Source organism: Megascapheus bottae, chromosome 6 (genome assembly GCF_031878675.1).
Source record: "Megascapheus bottae isolate mThoBot1 chromosome 6, mThoBot2.hap1, whole genome shotgun sequence".
NCBI lineage: Eukaryota > Metazoa > Chordata > Mammalia > Rodentia > Geomyidae > Megascapheus > Megascapheus bottae.
The window spans coordinates 77124473-77146275 of record NC_143514.1 but is presented as its reverse complement, the minus strand read 5'-3'; the positions used below and the strand labels follow the sequence as shown (position 1 = coordinate 77146275).

Sequence of the window (21803 nt, the reverse complement as noted above, 5' to 3'; positions counted from 1 at the left end):
GTGGACAGTGGATAAACTGGCAGATTTGGGGTAAAACGCAGGTGACACAGAACCAGTGGCAGGTGGGAGCCAGAGGCAGGCAAACAGCTCAAGCAGCAGCGGCTCTGGAGGGGGGCCGGAGTCTCAAAGCCCTCCATGCAGCGTTCTACCCCCGCCTCAGTAAGCAGTTTGGTGGTGAAAACTGTGTGCAAATGGCGTCAAATCCTGCTTGTAACAAGGTTCAGGCAGGTTTGGTAACTTCCCCACCTGAAGCAAATTTTTTTTTCTTCTAGTTCTGGGATTTAAACTTAGGGCCTTATGGCTGGCACTTTACCACCCAAGCCATGCCTCCAGCTTAGCTTTTTTGTTGGCTCATTGGAGTTACCAGCTTTTTGACCAGGGCTAGCTCTGAACTGTGGTCCTCCAGATCTCATTCTCCTTAGAAGCTGACATTACAGGTGAGAGGCACTGCATCCAGCTTTGACACTTCTTTCTAGTATTTCCTGAACTTTAAAGCGTGCCCGGGCTCCTCGAGTTGCTCGTTTAAACACCAGCTCTCATTCCCAAAACCTTCAATTAGTCAGGCTGGAGTGGGGCCTGGTGTTATTTCTAGCAAGGTCCCAGCCAACATGGCGTTGTGCTTCCTCTTGAGGAACCGAAGGCCGAGGGCGAGAGTGAAATGCTGTGATGAGAGAGGACGGCCTCACCTTGACTGGGCCCCGCTCTGGACTCTTTGGGGAATTTGCTTTTGACTTTTGACCTCCCCACCCAGCCCCTGGCCTCCACAGGTGAGGCCTAGCCTGTTTTATTTTATTTTTTCCTTCTACTGGTGGAGACCAGGTGGGACTTTTTGAAAGTGAAATTTACCAGGTCTAATAGGGAAAACCAAACTAACCTACACATAGAAGGCCTAGAGACGCCGGGTTTCCTTTCATCTTGATGGAGCACAGCAGCCCTGTGCTCTGCTCACACCTCGCTCCACTTGAACCTGCTGGGGGAAACCCCACCCAAAAGCCCCCCTCCAGTCCCTGGGCTCCCCCCACCCACTCCTCCCGTTCTGATCCCTCTTTCCTGCCAGGTAGGTGCCACAGCCAAGAGCCAGCTGCGTTTGTCTTTGTTAGGGGCAACGAGTGCTGGTGGCCTGTCCAGCCGTGCAGTGGGGGCGGTGGGTGGTGGAAGTTCTGAAGTTTAAATCCTCCAGTTGCCGTAGACGCCATGATCTCTGCCAAAAGACAGGGTGAACCGAAGAAGGGCCCTTAGGGCAGGAAGAGGACCCAGTACTGGGGTCAGCGTGACACCTAGGGAGACCTCAGGACAGGGCTGGGAGGTGTGTGGGGTTCTGGGCCTTGGGCCCGTTTTGGTGACCACAGAGAGGGCTGTCGGGGTGAGGCTCAGAACCCGGAGGCCCCGCTCTGGTTTGTGGGGCATAGGTATCCTGAAAAGGTGGGCTTTCTCTCCCAGCAGTGACATCTCCACAGGGGAGTTCTGGGTGAAAAACCCCTTGGGTAGGGGTCAAGGGTCAGCTGGCTGCAGTCAGATCCTGAGCAAATGTGGTTTTGAAGAGGGCTGTGAGTAGGGTTCCTGAGGGGAGTGCTGGATTCAGTGACTGTCCTTGCGCCCAGTCCTACCCCAGTGTGTGCACACTAAGTTGAACCCATTTTGGGAACACTTATAAGGCGACAGCATTATAGGCAAAGTGAGTCCCCTTGTGGCTGTGTGGCAGGAGGCAGGGGAGGGACACGGGGTCTGAGGCTGAGCTGTGAGCCCCTGCTCACACCTAGGCCCTACCTACAGCTCTGGGAAGGGCTAGAGGCTCCAAAGCTCAGCCCCTTTGGGGGGCGAGGGGGCCTGTCCCCTCCCTCCATAAATCCCACACGGAAGTGAGGACCTCCAGTTCTTTATTTCTTCTTTGGTGGGGCTGAAAAGGACAGGGGCAGCAGAGAGTCACTGCCCCTAGGGACAGCAGGAAGATGGCACCTCTAGTGGCCAGCCACAGACACCTAGTTGGACCTGCCACCTACCCGCAGAGCACTGGAAACCTTAACGTGCCATCATTTCATTTGTGGTTTGTTGTCTCTCTGTCTCTCTCTCAATATGTATATTAATTTGGAAGTTAGCTAAAAAGCATTTTAACCTTTACCCCCTTTACGTATTTCAGTGTGTATACGTGCATGTGTATGTACGTGTGTGCAGGTGTATATGCATGCATGTGTATGTACGTGTGTGCAGGTGTATATGCATGCATGTGTATGTACGTGTGTGCAGGTGTATATACATGCATGTGTGTGCAAGCGTGTGTGCGTGGACGCCAGGGCCAGGGCTCACTTGGATGCTGTCCCTTAACTTTTTTACTCAAGGCTAGCACTCTACTCTTAATTCTGGATTTTGGTGATTAATTGGAAATTAGAGTCTCATGGACTTTACTGCCTGGGCTGGCTTTGAACCAAGATCCTCAGATCTCAGCCTCCTGAGTAGCTAGGATTACAGGCATGAGCCACCAGTGCTCACCTCAGCGTGATTTATAGGAGACATCTCTTTTGTTCTCAGTCATGGGGCCTGGGCGTTGTCCCTGAGCATTTTTGCTCAAGGCTAGCACACTCTGCCAGTGAGCCACAGTGCTACTTCCATTTTTTTGGTAGTTAGTTGGAGATAAGGGTCTCAGAGATTTTCCTGCTTAGGCTGGCTTTGAACTGCCATCCCCAGATCTTAGCCTCTTGAGTAGGTAGGATTACAGGTGTGAGCCACCAGCACCAGCCAAGTAGACATCTCTTAGATGGAACATATCAGCCTGAGCAACAATGAGACTTTGTCTCAAAGCAAAGAGCTGAGGGGTGGTCAAGGCCAGTGGGGGCAGTTGGACGGAGGTGGAAGGGTAGGCAAAGGTACGTTATGTGATGCCTGAACCACGTAACTTGAGGGTCAGGATGGAAGAGGGGAGGGTAGAAAAAGATGGAAGGGGTGGCATTGCTCAAGATGCATTGCAGGCCTGGGAGTGTGGCCTAGTGGTAGAGTGCTTGCCTAGCATGCATGAAGCCCTAGGTTCAATTCCCCAGTACCAGACAAAAAGCCAAAAGTGTCTCTGTGGCTCAAGTGTTTTACCAGTCCTGGGGCTTGAACTCAGGGCTTGAGCACTTGTCCTTGGGCTTTCTCAAGGTTACCACTTGAGCCACAGCACCACTTCTGGGTTTTTCTGTGTAAGTGGTACCGAGGAATTGAACCCAGGGCTTCATGCATGCTAGCTAAGCACTCTACCACTAGGCTCCCAGGCCCCTGAAACCCTTTTGTGCAACTACTTTAAGCCATGAAGCCAGGAAGCTGGGCGCCGGTGGCTCACGCCTGTAATCCTAGCTACTCAGGAGGTTGAGATCTGAGAATCGAGGTTTAAAGCCAGCCCAGCACAAAAGTCCATGAGCTTTGTATCTCCACTTAATTACCGTAAAACTGGAAGTGGCACTGTGGCGCAAGTGGTAGAGCACTAGCCTTGAACTGAAGAGCTTGGGGACAGCATTTAGGCCCAGAGCTTAAGCTCCACAACCAATTTTAAAAAATAAATAAAGTAATCCAGGAGCTATGGCTCACACCTGTGATTCTAGCTACTCAGGAGGCTGAGATCTTAGGATCATGGTTGAAGCCAGCCCAGGTAAAGTCTGAGATTCTTTTATTTTTAACCAGTCCTGGGTCTGAGCACTGTCCTTGGGCTTTGTCAAGGCTAGAGCTCTACCACGAGCCATGCCACCACTTCTAGCTTTTTCTATGTATATCGTACTGAGGAATCAAACCCAGCTCTTCATGCATGCTAGGCAAATACTCTACCACTGGGACAAACTTCTAGCCGTTTTTTTTTTTTCCCCTGTTGTGGGGTTCTCTGGGCCTGGGCGCTGTCCCTGAGCTCTTCAGCTCAATCAGTGCTACTCTGGGTTTTTTGGTGGCCAATTAGAGAGAAGAGTCTCACAGACTTTAGTGCCCGGGCTGGCTGTACACCCAATCCTCAGATCTCAGCCTCCTGAGTAGCTAGGATTACAGTTGTGAGCCACCAAGCCTGGTTTGAGATTATCTCCAATTAAAAACTACCAAAAAGCTATAAGTAGAGCTATGGTAGAGTGCTAGCCTTGAGCAAAAATGCTAAGGGCAGCACACAGGCCATGAGTTCAAGCCTCAGTATTTGCATACACACTTACACTCACACACACATACACACAAAGTTCTCAACCTGATTTATCTTCTGTAATGTGAGCCAAATCTCAGGCTTGGCCTTGACAGTGGTGGATGCTAGGTCTGTGGGGCTGTAGAGTCTGGGGGTTGGGGAGGTGTCTAGGATCTGTCTGGTTTCTCACCAGCTTCTCTGACCCTCCAGGAGCAACCCTTGAAGACCACTTGTGCCGGAAATCCCAGCTTCTACTATGACCAGGCTTTGGGGCAGTGCTGTTACCGCTGTCCATCGGGTGAGAAGGGAGCTGGAGTTGGGACATGGCAGGGTGTTGGTCCTCAGGTTTTGATTAGGGTGTGTGGGGAGGACAATGGAGCCAGAAGTCAATGTGATTGGCTACAGGTTTCTAAGGACTATTCCCAAAGTCGTGGATTCCGGTGATGTCTATAAGAAGAGCCCAGGAGGGAGGCTCCTTGTTTGGACCTTAGGCTGAGTTTATGACATTGTCATAAACGAGGATTTTAGGAATGTTGGTACCAGTGACTCTGTAATTCTTGCTACTCAAGAGGCTGAGCTCTGAGGAGCACGGTTCAAAGCCAGCCTGGGCAGAAAAGTCTTTGAGATTCTTATCTTCAATTAATCAGAAAAAAGCCAGAAGTAGAGCTGTGGCTCAAGTGATAGAGCATCAGTCATGAATGAAAAAAGCCGAGAGCACATGGCCCTGAGTTCAAGCCTTGGTACCAACACACACACACACACACACACAGAGTTACACAATTTCAGGATGGAAGGAAATTGAGAATATAAAGTTTATTAGTAAAGGAGAGTACACTCTAGGTGCTGGCATATCTAACAAGAAATACAATGAGCAGTCTGGTGCCAGTAACTCGTGCCTGTAATCCTAGCTACTCAGAAGGCTGATATCAAAGAATTTCAGTACAACGCCAGCTCATGCAGCAAAGTCCAGGAGTCTCTTACCTCCAGTTAACCACCAAAAAGCTGAAAGTGGAGCTGTGGCTCAAGAATAGAGTAGTAGCCTTGAGCACAAAAATCAGGGAAAGCATCCAGACCCTGAGTTCAAGCGCCAGGATAGGCACTTGAGAAAAAAAAGTGCTTGTAAAGAAAAATATTTATACCAGCCACAGGGGAAAAATCTCCTGCTTTCTATTTCTTTCCGGTCCTCCCTGTCCCCTCCCAGCCCAGCGCTCTCCACTGAGCTGAGACTTAGGGAGGGAGTGGCCTCTCTTCCTCTCCCCTCCCCCTCCATCTTCCCCTCCCCAGGCCCAGTGCCAAGCAACCCAGGCCTGCTTGGTGGGTGGGGCCTTTTTGCTGGAGTTTTATTGACCCCATGCTTCCAGGCAAGCCACAGAGGAAAACCAAAACCCCCTCCTTTAGTCTTGTAGGGAAATTTGTGACATTTTGTCTGCCCTCTGCTATCAGTGTTCCTGGGTTGGCATGGTTGTAGGTGGTCGAGTTAGGGGAAGAAGAAAGTCAGAAGATCTTTGAGTTTGACAAGCTCAGACTTCTTCAATTAGCGCTCTTATCTTCAGTTAGTGCAATGGCTCAAGGGTAGGATGGTAGCCTTGAGCTGAAGAGCTCAGGGAGGGCATCTAGACCCAGAGCTCAAGCCCCGTGCCCCCCCCCCCCAAAAAAAATAGTTTCACAGACTTTCCTGCCTAGGTTCCATCAGCCTGGGCTAATAAGGTCCTCAGGGCTCTCCAGTTGATCCCCAACTCCATTCCTGCTGAGAACAGGATCCTTGCCAAGAATAATGACAGGAAGGACAAGGTGGGGCAAGGTCTGTGCCTTAGTGGCCCAGCCTGCAACTTCTCTGCTTCTTTTCCCAGGGTGGTCCTCAACGAAGTCCTGCCCACAGTCTGCTGATTGCAGGAAGCAGTGCGAGCCTGATTACTACCTGAATGAGGCGGGCCGCTGCACAGCCTGTGTCAGCTGTTTGAGAGGTAAGGAGCTGTTCCCCAGGGACCTCTGCCCAGTAGTTTCTAAGATGAATAAATAATAGATTTTTTTTTTCTGCCAGTTCTGGGGTTTGAACTCAAGGTCTGGGCACTGTCCCTGAGCTTCTTTTGCTCAATGGTAGTACTCTGCCACTTGAGCTACAGCACCACTTCTGGCTTTTTCTGTGTATGTGGTACTAAGGAATTGAACCCAGGGCTTCGTGCATGCATGCACTGTACCAATAAACCCCTTCCGAGCCCTCCTTTACTTTTTCTTTTTTCCTTCCTCTTTTCTCTCTCTCTCTCTCTTTCTTTCTCTCTCTCTCTCTCTCTCTCTCTCTCTCTCTCTCTCTCTCTCTCTCTCTCTCTCTCTTTCTTTCTTTCTTTCTTTTTCTTTCTTTGCCAGCCTTGGGGCTTGACCTTAGGGCTTGAGCACTGTCATTGGGCTTTCTCAAGTCTAGAGCTCTACCACTTGAGCCACAGCACCACTTCTGACTTTTTCTGTGCATGTGGTACCGAGGAATCAAACCCTGGTCTTCATGTATGCTATGCAAGCACTCTACCACCAGGACAAACTCCTGGCCCCCTTCCTCTTTCTTTTCTTGTTGTCTATGGTGAGGCTTGAACTCAGGGCTGGTCCTTAGCCCTCGTGGTTCATGCTTGTAGTCCTTACTAGTTATTCAGGAGCCTGAGATGTGAGGATCCTGGTTTGAAGCCAGGCCAAGCAGTAAAGTCTGTGAGACTTTTATCTCCAATTAACTAGCGAAAAGCTGGAAGTACAGCAGTGGCTCAAGTGGTAGAGTGCCAGTCTTGAACAGAAAGAGCCAAATGGGAACTGGAGACCCTGAGTTTAAGCCCCAATATTAGTATAAAAAAGAAAGAAAGAAAAAACAAGAACCGGGAATTGGTAGATCACCTGTAATCCTGGCTACTTAGGAGGCTGAGAGCTGAGAATCATAGTTGAAAGCCAATCTGGGCAAGAAAGCTTATGAGAATCTTCTCTCCAATGAACCACCAAAAAAAGCTGGAAATAGAGCTGTGGCTCAAGTGGTAGAGTACGAGCCTTGAGCAAAAAAGCCAAGGGACAATGCCCAGACCCTGAGTTCAAGGCTCTTGATCTGCACATACACACACACCCCCTGACAACAATGGTGAGTGCAGCTTTCTGACTGCTCCCTGGCTCCCAGGGGCTTTGCTGTTAGCCTCACTGGTATATTGTAGCTTAGATGAAATCACTTCTGGTCTGGCTGCTATCTTGGACAGCAATCTGAGAATCCCCATCACTGGTGCCCTGTGCAGTACTCAATGTGTCTGCCTTTCTTTAGCCTTAGAATCTCACCATGGGGTCTTCTACACAGGGTTTTCCTGGAGCTGTGCAGATCTATACTTGTTTACCCATGTGTCAACAGATAACTCCAGGTTGCTTCCACTCTGGGATATGGCGAATGGCACTGTGGCTTTTCCTGCCCAGGTCCTCAGGTTCCCACGGTCTCAGTTCTCTGGGTTGTGTGCTTGGGAGTTCATTTGCTGGACCATAGGTAGCTGGGTATGTACTATCTGAGGAACTGCCATATCCACTCCCACTAACGCATCTCAGGGCTCCCAGTTCCCTACATTGTCTAACACTAAACAAGTTTTCTACCATGATGACAAACAAGGTGACTGGAATAACTGATTTATAGAGAGAAAAGACTGATTCATGTTTTCAGAGGTTCCAGCCCAAAGCTCCATTGCTTTGAGCCATGACAGCTCAGTGCTTCATGGGAAGAGCAAATGGAGGAGGAAACCTGTTTCCCACATGGCAGCCAGGAAGCAGAGAGTAAACAGGAAGGAGCTATAGACCTAATATTCCCTCTTAGGCCACGTCCCCAATGACCTAACTTTCTCTCATTAGCCCCACCCACTTAAAGGTTCTACGACCAACCAATAGTACCACAGGCCAATGACCAGGCCTGCCACACAAGGCCTTGGGGAACATTCAGGAATCAAATTATAGCAGTCATGAATATTTGTTACTATCTCTTTAATTTAGCCATCCCTGTGGGTGGGTAGGAAGTGGTATCTCAGTGCAGCTTTGATTTGTATTTCCCTTGTGGCTAATGATGGTGACATCTTTTCAGGTGTTTGTTGGCTGTTGGTGTGTCTTTGGACAAATGTCTATTCAGATCCTTTGTGCATTAAAATAAAAGGAGTAGACTTGATTGTTTTTCTTTCTTTTTTGTTTTTTTGGGGCTTGAACTCAGGGCCTGAGCACTGTCCTTGGGCTTTTTCCTCAAGGCTAGCGCTCTACCACTTGAGCAACAGCACTACTTCTGGCTTTTCTATGTATATGGCACCAAGGAATCAAACCTAGGTCTTTGGGCGTGCTAGGTAAGCACTCTACCACTAGGCCAAACTCCTGGCCCCTTTTCTTTTTCTTTTTACTGGTTCTCAAGGGCCTAGGTACTGTCCCTGAGCTTTTTTTTTTTTTTGGTCAAGGCTGGTACTCTACCACTTGAACCATGGCTCTTCTTCTAACTTTTTTTGATGATTCACTGGAGATAAGAGTCTCATGAACTTTCTTTCCCCGGGCTGGCTTTGAACTGTGATCCTTAGATCTCAGCCTTCTAAGAAGCTAGGATTACAGACGTGAGCCACCATGCCCGGGTGGTTTGTGGTTTTGGTTGGTTGGTTGGTTGGTTTTTTGCTTTCCAGTTTTAGTTTCCAGAAAAATGGAACAGGACTCTTGGGGAATTCTGTCTGCCTCCCTCTTAGCATTGTGGGCATGGGGAATCACAGACTGCCTTTTGTTGTATTAGCAGTATGTTCTTCACTTCCCATGGTTTTCTGCCTAGTTGGGAGCATTCATTCATTCACTTGTGCTGATTAATTTTTATATTTTGATATATATATATATTTTTTTAAAAATAATACTGGGATTTGAACTCAGAGCTGTGTACTTTCTAGATGACATGCTCCAATTTGAGCCAGTCCTTTGGCTTTAGTTATCTTTTGGATAAGATTTCCCTCTTTTTTTTTTTTTTGTCTGGGAGCATAGCCTAGTGGTAGAGTGCTTGCCTAGCATGAAGCCCTGGGTTCCATTCCTCAGAAAAAGCCAGACATGGTGCTGTGGCTCAAGTGGCAGGGTGCTATCCTTGAGCAACAAGTGTCCAAGGTCAGGGCCCAGGCCCTGAGTTCAAGCCCCAGGATTGGCAAAAAGAAATATTTTCCTCCTTTTGCCCAGGGCTGGACTTGGACCTTGTCCCTCCCATGTGGCTTGGGCTGCACCATGCTTGGCTTATTTATTTATTCATTTTAATTATTTGTTTGCTTGTTTTTCCAGTCCTGGGGCTTGAACTCAGGGCCTGAGCACTGTCCTTGGGCTTTTCTCAAGACTATACCACAGCACCACTTCCAGCTTTTTTTATGTATGTGGTACCAAGGAAAGGACTCAAGGCTTTTTGAATAATAGGCAAGCACTCTACCACTAGGCCAAACTCCTGGCCCTCGGCTTATTTATTGGGGAAGGGTGGGTTTCCCTAACTTTTTTTTCCCTCCAGGTTGGCCCAGAGCCACTTGGTTTCCAAGTAGTTGGGATTGCGGGCAGGAGCCACCACACCCAGTCTGTATTAGCTCATTTTTAGCTTCACTTTTGTTTTTGCCAGGGATAAGGGCTGAAGTTTAGAAATACCCGGTATACTTAAAAGAAGGCCTTAGTGTCCAGGTGCCCTGCCCACCAGAAGGCCAGGCAGCTCTTGAGTTCTTGTATGTCTCTCCCTGACCTCTGTCTTTCCCATTGGTGTCCTTCAGATGACCTTGTGGAAAAGGCACCGTGCTCTGGAAACTCCTCCCGGATCTGCGAGTGCCGCCCTGGCATGTTCTGTTTAACGTCTGCTGCCAACTCCTGTGCCCGCTGCTGGCCCCACTCAGTGTGCTCTGCAGGGATGGTGGTCCAGTTCCCAGGTGAGCCCCAAGCAAGCTCAGCACCCAGGCCCCATGTTGCCCCTCCTGTGCCCTGAGTCAGTTCTGCCTGCACGCCTCCCCCCGCCATACACACACTGAGAGAGAAGCTCCCGTCTCTGTCCTGGGGGTTCAAGGTGGGATGTTGATTGTTATGGATGCCAGGGATAGGACTAAGGTCACAGAGAAGGAAAGGACCAGCACAGCCCCACCTTCTTCTGGACCTCACTTCCTCAACTTCCCTTCCTTCCCTCCCCACAGCCAGCCCTCCCCAGTCCTAAGTGACTCCTTTTGCCAAGTTTGTTTCATTCTATCCCCTGTCTCTCTGCCACACTCGCACACCTTGTGCACACACAGCGTACAGCACACGTGGACACACACACACACTCGTATGCACATTCATCCACTCATACCCGCATGCCCTTGCTTGGCATACTGCAGCAGCTTCCGCTACTGGCACTCAGGAAGCAAAGAAAATATTTGGAGAGTTACCAGTGTGTCACCCTGTCACCCTGCAAGTTTCCAAGTCCCTACATGGCTTCTTTCCTTCACCTATCAGAGTCTCCTGTTTTAGTTGTTTTTGCAGTAGTGGGGTTTGAACTTAGGACCTCCAGCGTGGTCAGCTGGTTCTCTGCCTCTAACCTATGTCCCCTAGCCTTGCTTTTTGCTGGTCATCTTGGAGATAGAATCTCCCAGACTTAAGCTGGGCACGGTGAAGCACCTGTAACCCCAGCTATCAGGAGGCTGAAACGCTTACCTCCAGGGGTAGGGTGCCAGCCTTGAGTCTAAGAGCTCAGGGACAGCACCCAGGCCCAGACCCACAAAAACAAACAAACGAATCTCCCAGACTTTTCTACACAGCTGGACTTGAACTTCATCCTCCAGATTTCAGCCTCCTGAGTAGCTGGGAGCCAGAGGCTCCCTTAGCTTATTTGGTACATGAAGTCCAGGCCATTGGCAGTCATTTTTGTTTCCATATTTTTTATTATAATTAATAGAAGGGTTACATTGTATTCACCAGATAGAGGGTGCATTACTTCACATACATTGATACCCTTTCTCATGTCTTGGTCCCCATTTCCCTCCCCACCACCACCCTGTTGGCAGTCTTTGATAGGAGGATTAGGAGAGTTGTATCCACGCAATCTTCCTGGAATCAGGCCCTTCCTGGGTCCAGACTCAGCTCTCACACCCATTCTTTACTCTCTGGCTCCCCTGGATCTGCTTTTCCCAGCACACAGATGTGCCTGCTTCTCCCTGCCACAGGATTTTTGTACACACAGTTTCTGCTGTCAGGGACTCTCTTCCTTTGCCATTCAGTTAGTTAATCCTATGCATTCTGTGTTCCAGTACTGCTTCCTTAAGGGGCCTTCCCCATCCTGGAAGTCAGCCCACCTCCCGCCCGTGGCTGCACACACACAGCACTTGTGGATATTTAACCCTGTCTAGATTTGCTCAGTGTGCCCCCCGACATATCACTGCCACACCCAAACTATCAGATCAGTACCAGATGGAGAAGCTGTTCCCACAGAAAGCTGAGTAGAGCTTAGGCTGGGTGGGGTCACCCCGCCACCCCCAGCTGCTCCTGATCACAGAATAACACTCACCAGGAGGCACCCAAAACCTTGTGCCTGGCAGGGTGGGGACTGAGTGGAAAGCTCTGGTCAGAACCTCAGATCTGCCGGGCAATGGCTTACACCTGTAATCCTAGCTACTCAGAAGGCTGAGATCTGAGGATCAGGGTTCAAAGCCAGCTGGGCATAAAAGGACCTGAGACTCTTATCTCCAATTAACCTCTAGAAAACTGGAAAGTGGGGCTTAGCTCAAGGGTAGGGCACTAGGCTTGAGCTGAAGAGCTCAGGGACAGTGCCAGGTCAAGTTCAAACCCCATGACTCTCCCCCCCACCCACAAGAACCTCAGCTCCCTGGAACTTTGCAAGGTTTTTTATTTGTGAGTTCTGCTCCCTACACTACCCCTTGGGCCTGTCTCCACCTGTAAAATGAGAGCATAGAACTTGTTTTGGTGCTCCAGGTATTGGAGATGAGGGTCTCACAGGCTTTTCTGTCTGGGCTGGCTTTGAACCTCAATCCGCAGATCACAGACTCCTAAGTAGCTAGGATACCAGGCATGAGCTATCAGCTCCTGGCTCAGCTGACTTGGTAAGGAAAATGTGCCAGGTGTGACTTGAGCGATGTTTATCCCTGAGCAGGTCAGTGGTGGCTGGAGGGGAATGGTGGGGGGCTAGTCCAGCTTGGTCCCCTGGTGCCTCTGAGAGGGGGCTGCAGCTAGTCCCTGCCCCTGGTCACAGAGGCTGTGATGGGGAGAAACTCGGCTCCTCCCATGACTCTGGCTTGGAGTGGTAACTGTTCTGTTCCGGGCTCCCTGATGCCAGCTCTGAATCTGAAGCCACCTTTTATCCTCCCCAGGCACAGCAGAGAAGGACACTGTCTGCCAGCAGCCTCCCTCTCTCCCTGACCCCAGTGACACCAGCCCACAGCACTACAAGACCCCCACCAGGTGACACCCAACCTCCCCTCTCTTCTTGTCCCCTCCTATCTGCCCTCCCTCATAGTATGTGCAAGGTACAGCCTGGCTCTGGCTGCGGTTGGGGTCAGCAGGTGTTGAGGGCAGGGTACGGCTCCATCATTGGACCCCGAATGCTTTCCCAGAGGCCTAGCAAATATAGCTCTTATTCCCAGGTCTCTGTGTAGGGACGGAGATAGAAGATGTTCTGGGGTGCCGTCCCCATAGAAATGGTGATCCATGAGCACAGTCCCCACCCCATCAGGACTCAACAGCCTCATCCCTGGCTTCTCTTCCCACAGCTCTGCTCCTCAGACCATGTCTGGGACCTCTCATCTCAAGGGGAGCAGCGCCCTCAGGCTGGGAGGGACTTCTGGTCTCTCAAGGACTCCCAGTCCCCATCCAGGTAATGTCCCCAGTCCACGGCTGTCTCCCCGGGCAGTGGCAACCACAGGTGGTCACGGTTGGGGTGATAAGGCATTGAGGGACAGGGACTGCCATGTCACAGTGGGGATGGAAGAAGGTCCAGGGCAGAGTTCCTGGGGCTCAGAAAGTTTTCATTCAGTTCTCAGCATCTCTTTTCTTTCCTTTCATGTTTTGGTGCCGGTCCTGGGGTTTGAACTCAGGACCTAGATGTTGTCCCTGAGCTTCTTTTTGCTCAAAGTCAGCACTTCTGCCACTTGAACCACTGCTCCATTTCTGGCATTTTGGTAGTTTACTGGAGAAAAGAGTCTCTGGGATTTTCCTGCCTGGACTGGCTTCAAACTGCAGTCCTCAGATCTTAGCCTCCGGAACAGCTAGTTCTAGTCAGCTTGTTAGTTCTCAGTCTTTCTTTTGTTTTTCTCTTTCTTTCTTGAACAGTTAGTTCTAGTCAGTTTGTTCTCAATCTTTCTTTCTTTCTTTTTTTCTTTCTTTCTTTTTTTTTTCTTTCTTTCTTTCTTTCTTTTTCTTTCTCTTTCTTTCTTTGTTTCTTTCTTTCTGCCAGTCTTGGGGCTTGAACTCAGGGCCTGAGCACTGTCCTTGGGCTTTCTCAAGGTTAGAGCTCTGTCATTTGAGCCATAGCACCACTTCTGGCTTTTTCTATGTAGGTGGTACTGAGGAATTGAACCCAGGTCTTCATGCATGTTAGGCAAACACTCTACCACTAGGCCCAACTCCTGGCCCCAGTTCTCTACATTTCTAAGACTCTAGGGGACTGGGCCCCGGGGCAGGTGTGGTGGTACTGTCCCTGCCCTTTATTCAGGGTGCTTTGTGGCAGAATGGGTGGCCCCTGCCCATGCCTATAGAGAGCTGCCCAGCTCCCTGGTACAGGGTCAAGCTCGGATCTCTTCTTTCCATCTCTCCCATGACTGGCAGAATGGAGCTTGTCTTGTCTAAGCAGGTTTTGGACATTTGGCTTGTTTCTATTTCTTCTTTCTTGTGTCTGTTTCTATGGCTCTCATGATTAAGAAAAGCAAATCTTGGCCAGGCAACAGTGGCTCACACATGAAATCTTTGCTGCGCAGGAGGTTGAGATCTGAAGATCCTGGTTTGACGTCAGTGTAGGTAGGAAAACTCATGAGACTGTTATGTCCAATTAACCACCAAAAAGCCGGAAGTGGAGGTGTGGCTCAAGTAGTAGAGCACTAGCCTTGGGTGAGAAAGTTCATCTGGACATGAGTGGCTCACTGTAATCATAGGTACTTAAGAAGCTGAGATCTGAGGATTTGGTTCAAAGCCAGTCAGGGCAAGAAAGTCCTTGAGACTCTTATTTCCAGTTCACTCTCAGAAAACTGAAAATGGCGCTGTGGCCCAAAGTGGTAGAGTGCTAGCCTGAGCAAAAGAGCTTCAGGACAGCACCCAGGCACTGAGTTCAAGCCTCAGGACCAACGCACGCGCGCACTCACGCACGCACACAAACGTGAATTAGGACTCTCTTTCTCTCTTCCTTCTTAGGTTTTATTTTTGGTACTGGGGCTTGAACCCAGGCCTTGCCTTCTGGCCTAGCATTTTTTTTTTTTTTGCCAGTCCTGGGCTTGAGCACACAGGGCCTGAGCACTGTCCTTGGACTTTCTCAAGGCTAGAGCTCTACCACTTGAGCCTCAGCACCACTTCCGGCTTTTTTCTATGTATGTGGTACCGAGGAATCGAACCCGGGTCTTCATGCATGCTAGGCAAGCACTTTAACCACTATGGCCTAGCATTTTTGCTTAAGGCTGGCATGCTACCACTTGAGCCACACCTGCCCTTGTTTTTGGTTAATTGGAGTCTCCAGGATTTGTCTGCCAAGAGTTGGCTCTGAACTGTGATCCTCAGATCTCAGCCTCCTGAACAGCTAGAATGACGTGTGTGAGCCTCGGCGCCCTCATGTCCTCCTGTGTGGCCTGGCCATTTCCTTCCCTCTCTGGGCTGCAGTTTGGGCTCTGCCTGTGGCACAGGGGCTTTGGGATGTGGAAGGTAAGGCCGTTGCCAGGGTGATGGGCCCCAGCTTCTCTGTCTCCTTCTTTGGGACCCTCCATATTGCAGCAGGGCCTGTTGGCTGCAGAAGCTAGTGTGAGTCTGGTAACTTCCTGAATGGGGCAGGCTGCTGCTCAGCCTTCGGGACCTGCGTTGCCCCTTCTGCCCTGTCTGCACCAGGGATGCTTGTCAAAGTGCAGGGTGAGCGGTCCTTCCCCTGCCCAGTTACACAGGGCGTAGCCCTGCTGCTGGACCCTCCTCTCAACAGCCTTGCTGCCCCTAGGCCAGCTTTGGCTTTGCTTTGTTCATGGAGTAGCAGCTTGAACTTGTGAGTGGAGTAAAACACAGAGCTGGCATTTTGTTGGGAGTCTGGCGATATTTGTTTCTGTTTGTCATTGTCTTCTTCTTCTGTTTCTTCTTCTGTTTCTTCTTCTGCTTCTTCTTCTTCTTCTTCTTCTTCTTCTTCTTCTTCTTCTTCTTCTTCTTCTCCTCCTCCTCCTCCTCCTCCTCCTCCTCCTCCTTCTCCTCCTCCTCCCTCTTAGTTTTCCTCCTCTTCCTCTTCTCCTTCCCCCTCTGTTTTCCTCCTCTTCCTCTTCTCCTTCCCCCTCTTCCCCCTCTTCTTCTGCTTTCTTCTTGCATATTGCATATTGGGATTTGAGGGCTCATGTTTATCAGGGAGATGGGTGGTCTACCACTTAAGCCATGTCCTCAGCCCTAGTTTCTGATGATTTTTATTTTTGTTTTTATTTTCTGGTCAGTTGTGGGGCTTGAACTCTGGGCCTGGGTGCTGTCCCTCAGCTCTTCAGCTCATGGTTAATGCTCTATTGCTTTGAGCTGCAGTGACACTTCTGGTTTTCTGGTGGTTAATTTGGCGATAAGAGTCTCATGGATTTTTGTGCCTGGCTGGCTTTTGAACCATGATCCTCACAGCTCAGCCTCCTGAGTAGCTAGGATTACAGGCATGAGCCACTAGCGCCTGGCTTACATCTCAAGATTTTTTTGTTAGTCCTGGGGCTTGAACTCAGGGCCTAAGCACTGTCCTTGGGCTTTCTCAAGGCTAGCACTCTACCACTTCAGCCGCAACGTCACTTCTGGCTTTTTCTGTGTATGTGATACTGAGGAGGCTAACCTAGGGTTTGGTGCATGCTAGCCAGGCACTCTACTACTAGGCCATGTTACTAGTCCCACTTCTGATGATTTTTTTTTTCCCCGTCAGTCATGGGACTTTGAATTCTGGGCCTGGGTGTTGTCCTTGAACTCTTCAACTCAAGGCTACTGCCCTACCCCTTGAACCACAGCTTCACTTCTGGTTTTCTAGTGGTTAATTGGAAATAAGAGTCCCATAGACTTTTTTGAGCCAGTCCTGGGCTTGGGCTCAGGGCCTGAGCACTGTCCTTGGGCTTCCTCAAGGCTAGAGCTCTACCACTTGAGCCTCAGCACCACTTCTGGCTTTTTTCTATGTATGTGGTACCGAGGAATCAAACCAGGGTCTTTGTGCATGCTAGGTAAGCCATCTACCACTAGGCCAAACTCCTGGCCCTTCTTATAGACTTTTTAGTGCCTGAGCTGGCTTTGAATCACAGTCCTCAGATCTCCGCCTTCTGAGTAGCTAGGATTACAGGCGTGAGCCACCGCGCCCATCTCTGATGATTTTTAAACCAAATTCTTCAGCCTAGCACCAGTGGCTCATGCCTATCATCCTAGTTACCCAGGAGGCTGAGATCTGAAGGGTTGCAGATGGAAGCTAGCCTACAGAAAAGTCCATGAGACTCCACCTTCAAAATAACCAGCAAAAAGCTGGACGGGGAGGCATGTCTAGGTGGAAGAGCACTAGCTGAGCAAGCAAGACAAGTGAGCATAAGGTCTTGTCATGTAATGACCTTGTAATGACCCCCTGAAAAAACGAATTAATTTTCCTGAAATGATTGGGCTGGCCCAGTCTTGATTTCTTTTGCAAGATTGCTTTATTGGATGGTAATAGAAATGTATAAACCATTTATTCTGGGAGGGATAGGGAAGAATGGGCTCACGAGGATGAGAATTTCCACAAAGTTATAGAAGATTGAGAACAAGGGGTACAAGTAGAGGAATGGTCACCCAGTTGTTCCATGAGGCTTTAGAGGAAAGTAAAGGTCCCTGCTCACAAGTGCTGGGGTCACCCACAGACAGGCCTGGGGGCTTATGTGATATGAAGGTGTGAAGGGGGATTGTAGGTGCATACTGAGAAGCCCAGGTGGGATCCTGAGACCATGGCAGGGCATGGACACCGGTCCTTCTGCAGGACTGGTACAATAGCTGACCAGCTAATGACACTGGACAGATATCTAGGGTGAAAAGCAGCTACCAGCCTGGAGCTGCCACTGTGACTACAAACCTTCCAGCTCTCACTCCCTTCAGAGAGCCTAAGAAGAAGACCCACCATGAAGAAGAGCTACTAAGAAAGCCACTTCCCAAAGACCGGCATCCTCAGCAGATTTCATACTTCTCAAGTAGGAGTGAGCCAGGCACTGGTGGCTCACATTTGTAATGCTAGCTGCTCAGGAGGCTGAGGTCCTGAGGATCAAGTTTCAAAGCCAGTCTGGGCCGAAAAACCTATAAGATACCATTACAACTAGCCAGCAAAAAGCAGGGCTGGGGGTGTGGCTTGAGTGGTAGAGGACAGCTGTGAGGAAGCAAGCAAGCCTCTTGACTGAAGCATGAGTGAGAGTCAAAGATCTTTAGATTTGTAAGGAAAACCTGGCCCTCTGAAGGAGGAGGCAGGGTGCCTACACATCACACATGTCCACAGAGAAACAGAAGACATCATTCTCTCTGTACGGTGGACACAGAAGGCTGGGCAAATGGAGGTGAAATCAGGGAACAGGAAACTACTTCTAGAAGTGCACATTCCATCCATCTGTTGCCCTCTCTGAATTCACCTGCTCTGTACCTGCCCCATGTTAAAGGGGTGGACGTCAAAGCGTGTTTGCAATGCGTTTGTATGTGTGCACGTGGTATGCGCACTGGCCAGTAGAGGGCGCTGGAGACCTCTGGGGGAGGAAGGAGGTGTTCTTGCTCTAGCACTATTGGCTTCTTGCCAGTCTCTCAGCAGAACAAGTCAGGGCCACTCTGAGCCCTGTGGTGCCCTCAGAAGCATGCAGGATCTAGTGTAGACACTGGCATGCTCCAAGCCTTCATATCAGCCATGGAGATTTTCCTAACATGGTCACCGTCTGATGGATGAGTACATGGAGCATCTGGGTTGTTTCCAACTGTGGACGCTGATGGCTCACGCTTGCCATCCTAGCTACGCAGGAGGCTGAGATCTGAGAATCGCATTCAAAGCCAGTCCAGGCAGGAATAATTCACAAGACTCATCTCCAATTAACTACCAGAAAACCGGAAGTGGAGCTGAGGCTCAATGTGGTAGAGCACTAGCCTTGAAGAGCTCAAGGACAGCGCCCACAAGTGACAAAAAAAAATTGAAGTTCAAAGACAATGATTTTAGGTATCATTAAGGCCTTGAACTCAGGGCCTCAAGCTCTTGCTTGGCTTTTTTTTTTCACTAAAAAGTTGGAGCTCTAGCACTTGAGCCATACCTCTACTTCTGACTTTCTGCTGGCTCATTGGAGAGCAGAGCTTCGTGGGTTTATCTGCCGGGGACGTCTCTGAACCCTGCTCCTCAGTCCTCATCCTCTTGAGTATCTCAGATAACAGGTGGGAATCAGCGATGCCACACCACAGGCGGCGTTTTAAACACCAGGAGGTTTCAGGTTGCTCTTAAACTAGAAGGTCTGGGGGCTCAGCTCCCCTTCTTGGATGGCCACAGCGTCTCTGCTTTGATCTCTTGAAAGAAAAGCCTTATCATTTCAACTACAGTTGCAGAAGTCCTGCTGTACAAACAGCCCCCTGTCTCGGCTGTGTCTCTCCTGAAAACTCCAGCTGCTTGGCACTGGTTTGAAGATGCTCCCATCCCCCTTGCAGGTGTGGCTGAGAGAGACACAACCATGGATCCACTTCCCTCGAGGACCCCTCCAGACGACAGCAAGGCACCTTCCAGGTGACACCCAGCCCCCTGTCTTCTGCCTGCAGCAACCTGGGGTGGAGGAGCTGTGTTCTTAGAAGGGCCCATGGGTCATTTTGGGGAATGTGTTTCCAGCTATGTGCCTATAGGATTGGGAAAGCCAGAAAGCCCCAGTTCCTGTCTTTGTCATGGGTTGCCAGGCCTTGTCTTGCAATCTCTGTAGAAGTATTATCTCAGGGCATGCGCCCTGCTTTTCTATCTTGATGGTCACTCCTGCTTTGGGCTTCTTTCCCTGCAGCACAGCCGCCACCCTGAGCCCCCTGCTGGACTCGAAGACCAGCAGGACTGTGTTTCTCCCCTCCACCCGGAAACCCATTCTGGATCCAGGTTCTGATCACCTCCCACTGGTTTCTAATTACCACTGAGAATGTATTTATTGAATGACCTCATGATCTCAGTTTGGTGTTTAATTCCTCTGAGCCTCCATTTTTCTCGGCTGTAAGATGGAAGCACAGAGGCTGTGCAGTGTGTGTGGTAGGTGGCCAGTACATCATCCTGTATGTTGGGGAGCTGTGGTACCCATCATTCCCCTAGCACCGGCAGTTGTCAGTTGCTGTCACTAGGTGGCAGTAGTGCTCAGGTCATCCAGCCTCACACCGTGGCCCAAACCCTGTGAGAAAAGCTGCTGAATCAGCCACACACACCCTACACCTAAATCCACTTTGAGCCACAGTGCCACTTCCAGTTGTCTGTTGGTTAATTGGAAATAGGAGTCTCGTGTATTTCCTTACCTGAGCTGGCTTTGAACTGCAATTCTCAGATCTTTGCCTCCTAAGTAGCTGGGATTATTGGTGTGAACCTCCAATGGCTGGTTCCAGAGGTTCTGTTTTCTTTTTTTCCATATATTTTTATTGTAATTAATAGAAGGGTTACATGATATTGACCAGATAGAAGGTGCATTACTTCACAGACATTGATACCCTTTCTCATGTCTTGGTCTCCATTTCCCTCCCCCCACCCCTCATCTTGTTTTCCCCCCTTCCCTATCCGATTTCAAATAACTAAATAAGCATATATACAATATATCAGATAACAAGGTGAAATACTGTAACAATATGGGATAAGAGGTTCTATTTTCTTTTTTGGCCAGTCCTGGGGCTTGAACTCAAGGCCTGGGCACTGTCCTTGAGCTTTCTGAAGGCTAGTTCTCTACCATTTCAGCCACAGCACCATTTCTGGCTTTTTTTTGTGTCAATGGTACCAAGGAATCAAACCCAGGGGCTTTATGCATGCTAGGTAAGCACTGTACCACTAGGCCACACTCCCGACCCATGGCTTTTTCTGAGTATGTGGTGTTAAGGAATGTGGTACCAAGGAATCAAACCCAGGGGCTTCCCGCATGCTAAGCAAGTACTCTACCACGAGGCCACACTCCCGACCCTGTGTGTGTGTGTGTGTGATGGTGCTTGAACTTTAGGCCTGGGCACTGTCACTGAGTTCAAGTCTAATGTGCTACCACTTTGAACTACAGCACCACTTCTGGTTTTTCCGGTGGTTAACTGGAGATGAGTCTCACAGATTTCCATGCCTAGGCTGGCTTTGATCACAATTCTCAGATCTCCGCCTCCTGAGTAGCTTGGATTACAGTAAAAAATTGGTAAACTACAGCTTGAATGGTAGAGTGCCAGTCTTGAGAAGGAAAAAGAAAAGTGAAAAACAAGCAAGAAAGCAAGGCCCTGAGCTGAAGCACCAGTACAGTGCTCACACCTGTTGGCTACTCAGGAGGATCAAGGTTCAAAGCCAGCCCAGGCACAAAAGGACCTGAGACTCTTATCTCCAATTAACCTCTAGAAAACAGGTTTGGCTCAAGGGTAGGGAGGTAGCCTTGAGCTGAAGAGCTCAGGGACAGTGCCCAGGCTGAGTTCAAGCCCCATGATTCCCCCCCCCACCCCTCCAAAAACAAGCTGGATTGGAGTTGCGGCTCAGGGAGTACAGCACGATCTGAGTAAGCTGATCAAGGTGAGGCCTTGAGTCCCATTCCTAGCACTGAAGGAGAAAACTGTGTGGGTTCTCGGGGGACAGTGTGTTGAGTGAGCATGGTGGGGAGAGGGGTCCTTGGAATGCTGATGGTGTGAGTGAGGAGAGCTGTTCCTGACCCAGCTGCTGCTCTGTCCTCCCGGCCCCTACTCTGTGTTGCAGGGCCTGTGTTGTTCTGGGTGGTCACCGTGCTGCTGGTGGCCCTTGGCTCTGGCTTCCTCCTCTTGTGTCATCGCAGGGCCTGTCGGAGGCGGATTGGGCAGAGTGAGTAGAAGGCAGGGGGTGGGGGGGCGGGGAATGGCCACTCTGTGGCCACTGACTAGATCCCTGCCAGTGCACCCCCTGTGCTCCGACCCCAGCCCTCCTCCTTGTCTCCTTACAGAGCTGCACCTCTGCTTCCCTGCCCAGACCTTCCGACCCAAGCTGGAGCTTGTGGGTAAGTGGCCAGCAGTCTAAAGGCTGGGCGGACATGCGCCCTGGGCCCTGGGTGTGGCCCTTACCTGGAGCGTGCTGTGTGTGAAGCTTCAGGGGGCCCAGTGGTGGGGAGGTGGCAGGAAATCCATCCCTCTCTGTACTCCCTCCTCACAGGACTGGGGTCCTCTAGTGCCTTCCTTCCTCTGCTTTCTCCCTCCTTCCTGTCATCCCTCCTCTTCTTCCTATCTCTCCTCTCTCTTGCTCCTCTCACCCTCTCTACCACTACCTGGCTGCTCAGTATGGGGCAGAGGAAAGGGGGTAGGGTGGAAGGCATGCGACCCCAGCTTTTGCCACCTACCAACCCCAGGA

General features: G+C 50.1%; 1 protein-coding gene across 1 annotated transcript in view; it reads left to right on the top strand.

Moving 5' to 3' along the window:
- The window catches only part of Tnfrsf8 (TNF receptor superfamily member 8), a 41990-nt gene that overhangs the window by 6516 nt on the left and 13671 nt on the right, over window positions 1-21803 (top strand). The window contains exons 4-12 of the mRNA XM_090334027.1: window positions 4334-4421; window positions 5974-6087; window positions 9871-10023; window positions 12448-12538; window positions 12847-12950; window positions 18944-19019; window positions 19282-19370; window positions 21183-21284; window positions 21403-21456. Of these exons, the coding sequence (XP_090190153.1) occupies window positions 4334-4421; window positions 5974-6087; window positions 9871-10023; window positions 12448-12538; window positions 12847-12950; window positions 18944-19019; window positions 19282-19370; window positions 21183-21284; window positions 21403-21456 (871 nt within the window). The remainder of the gene's footprint in view (window positions 1-4333; window positions 4422-5973; window positions 6088-9870; window positions 10024-12447; window positions 12539-12846; window positions 12951-18943; window positions 19020-19281; window positions 19371-21182; window positions 21285-21402; window positions 21457-21803) is intronic.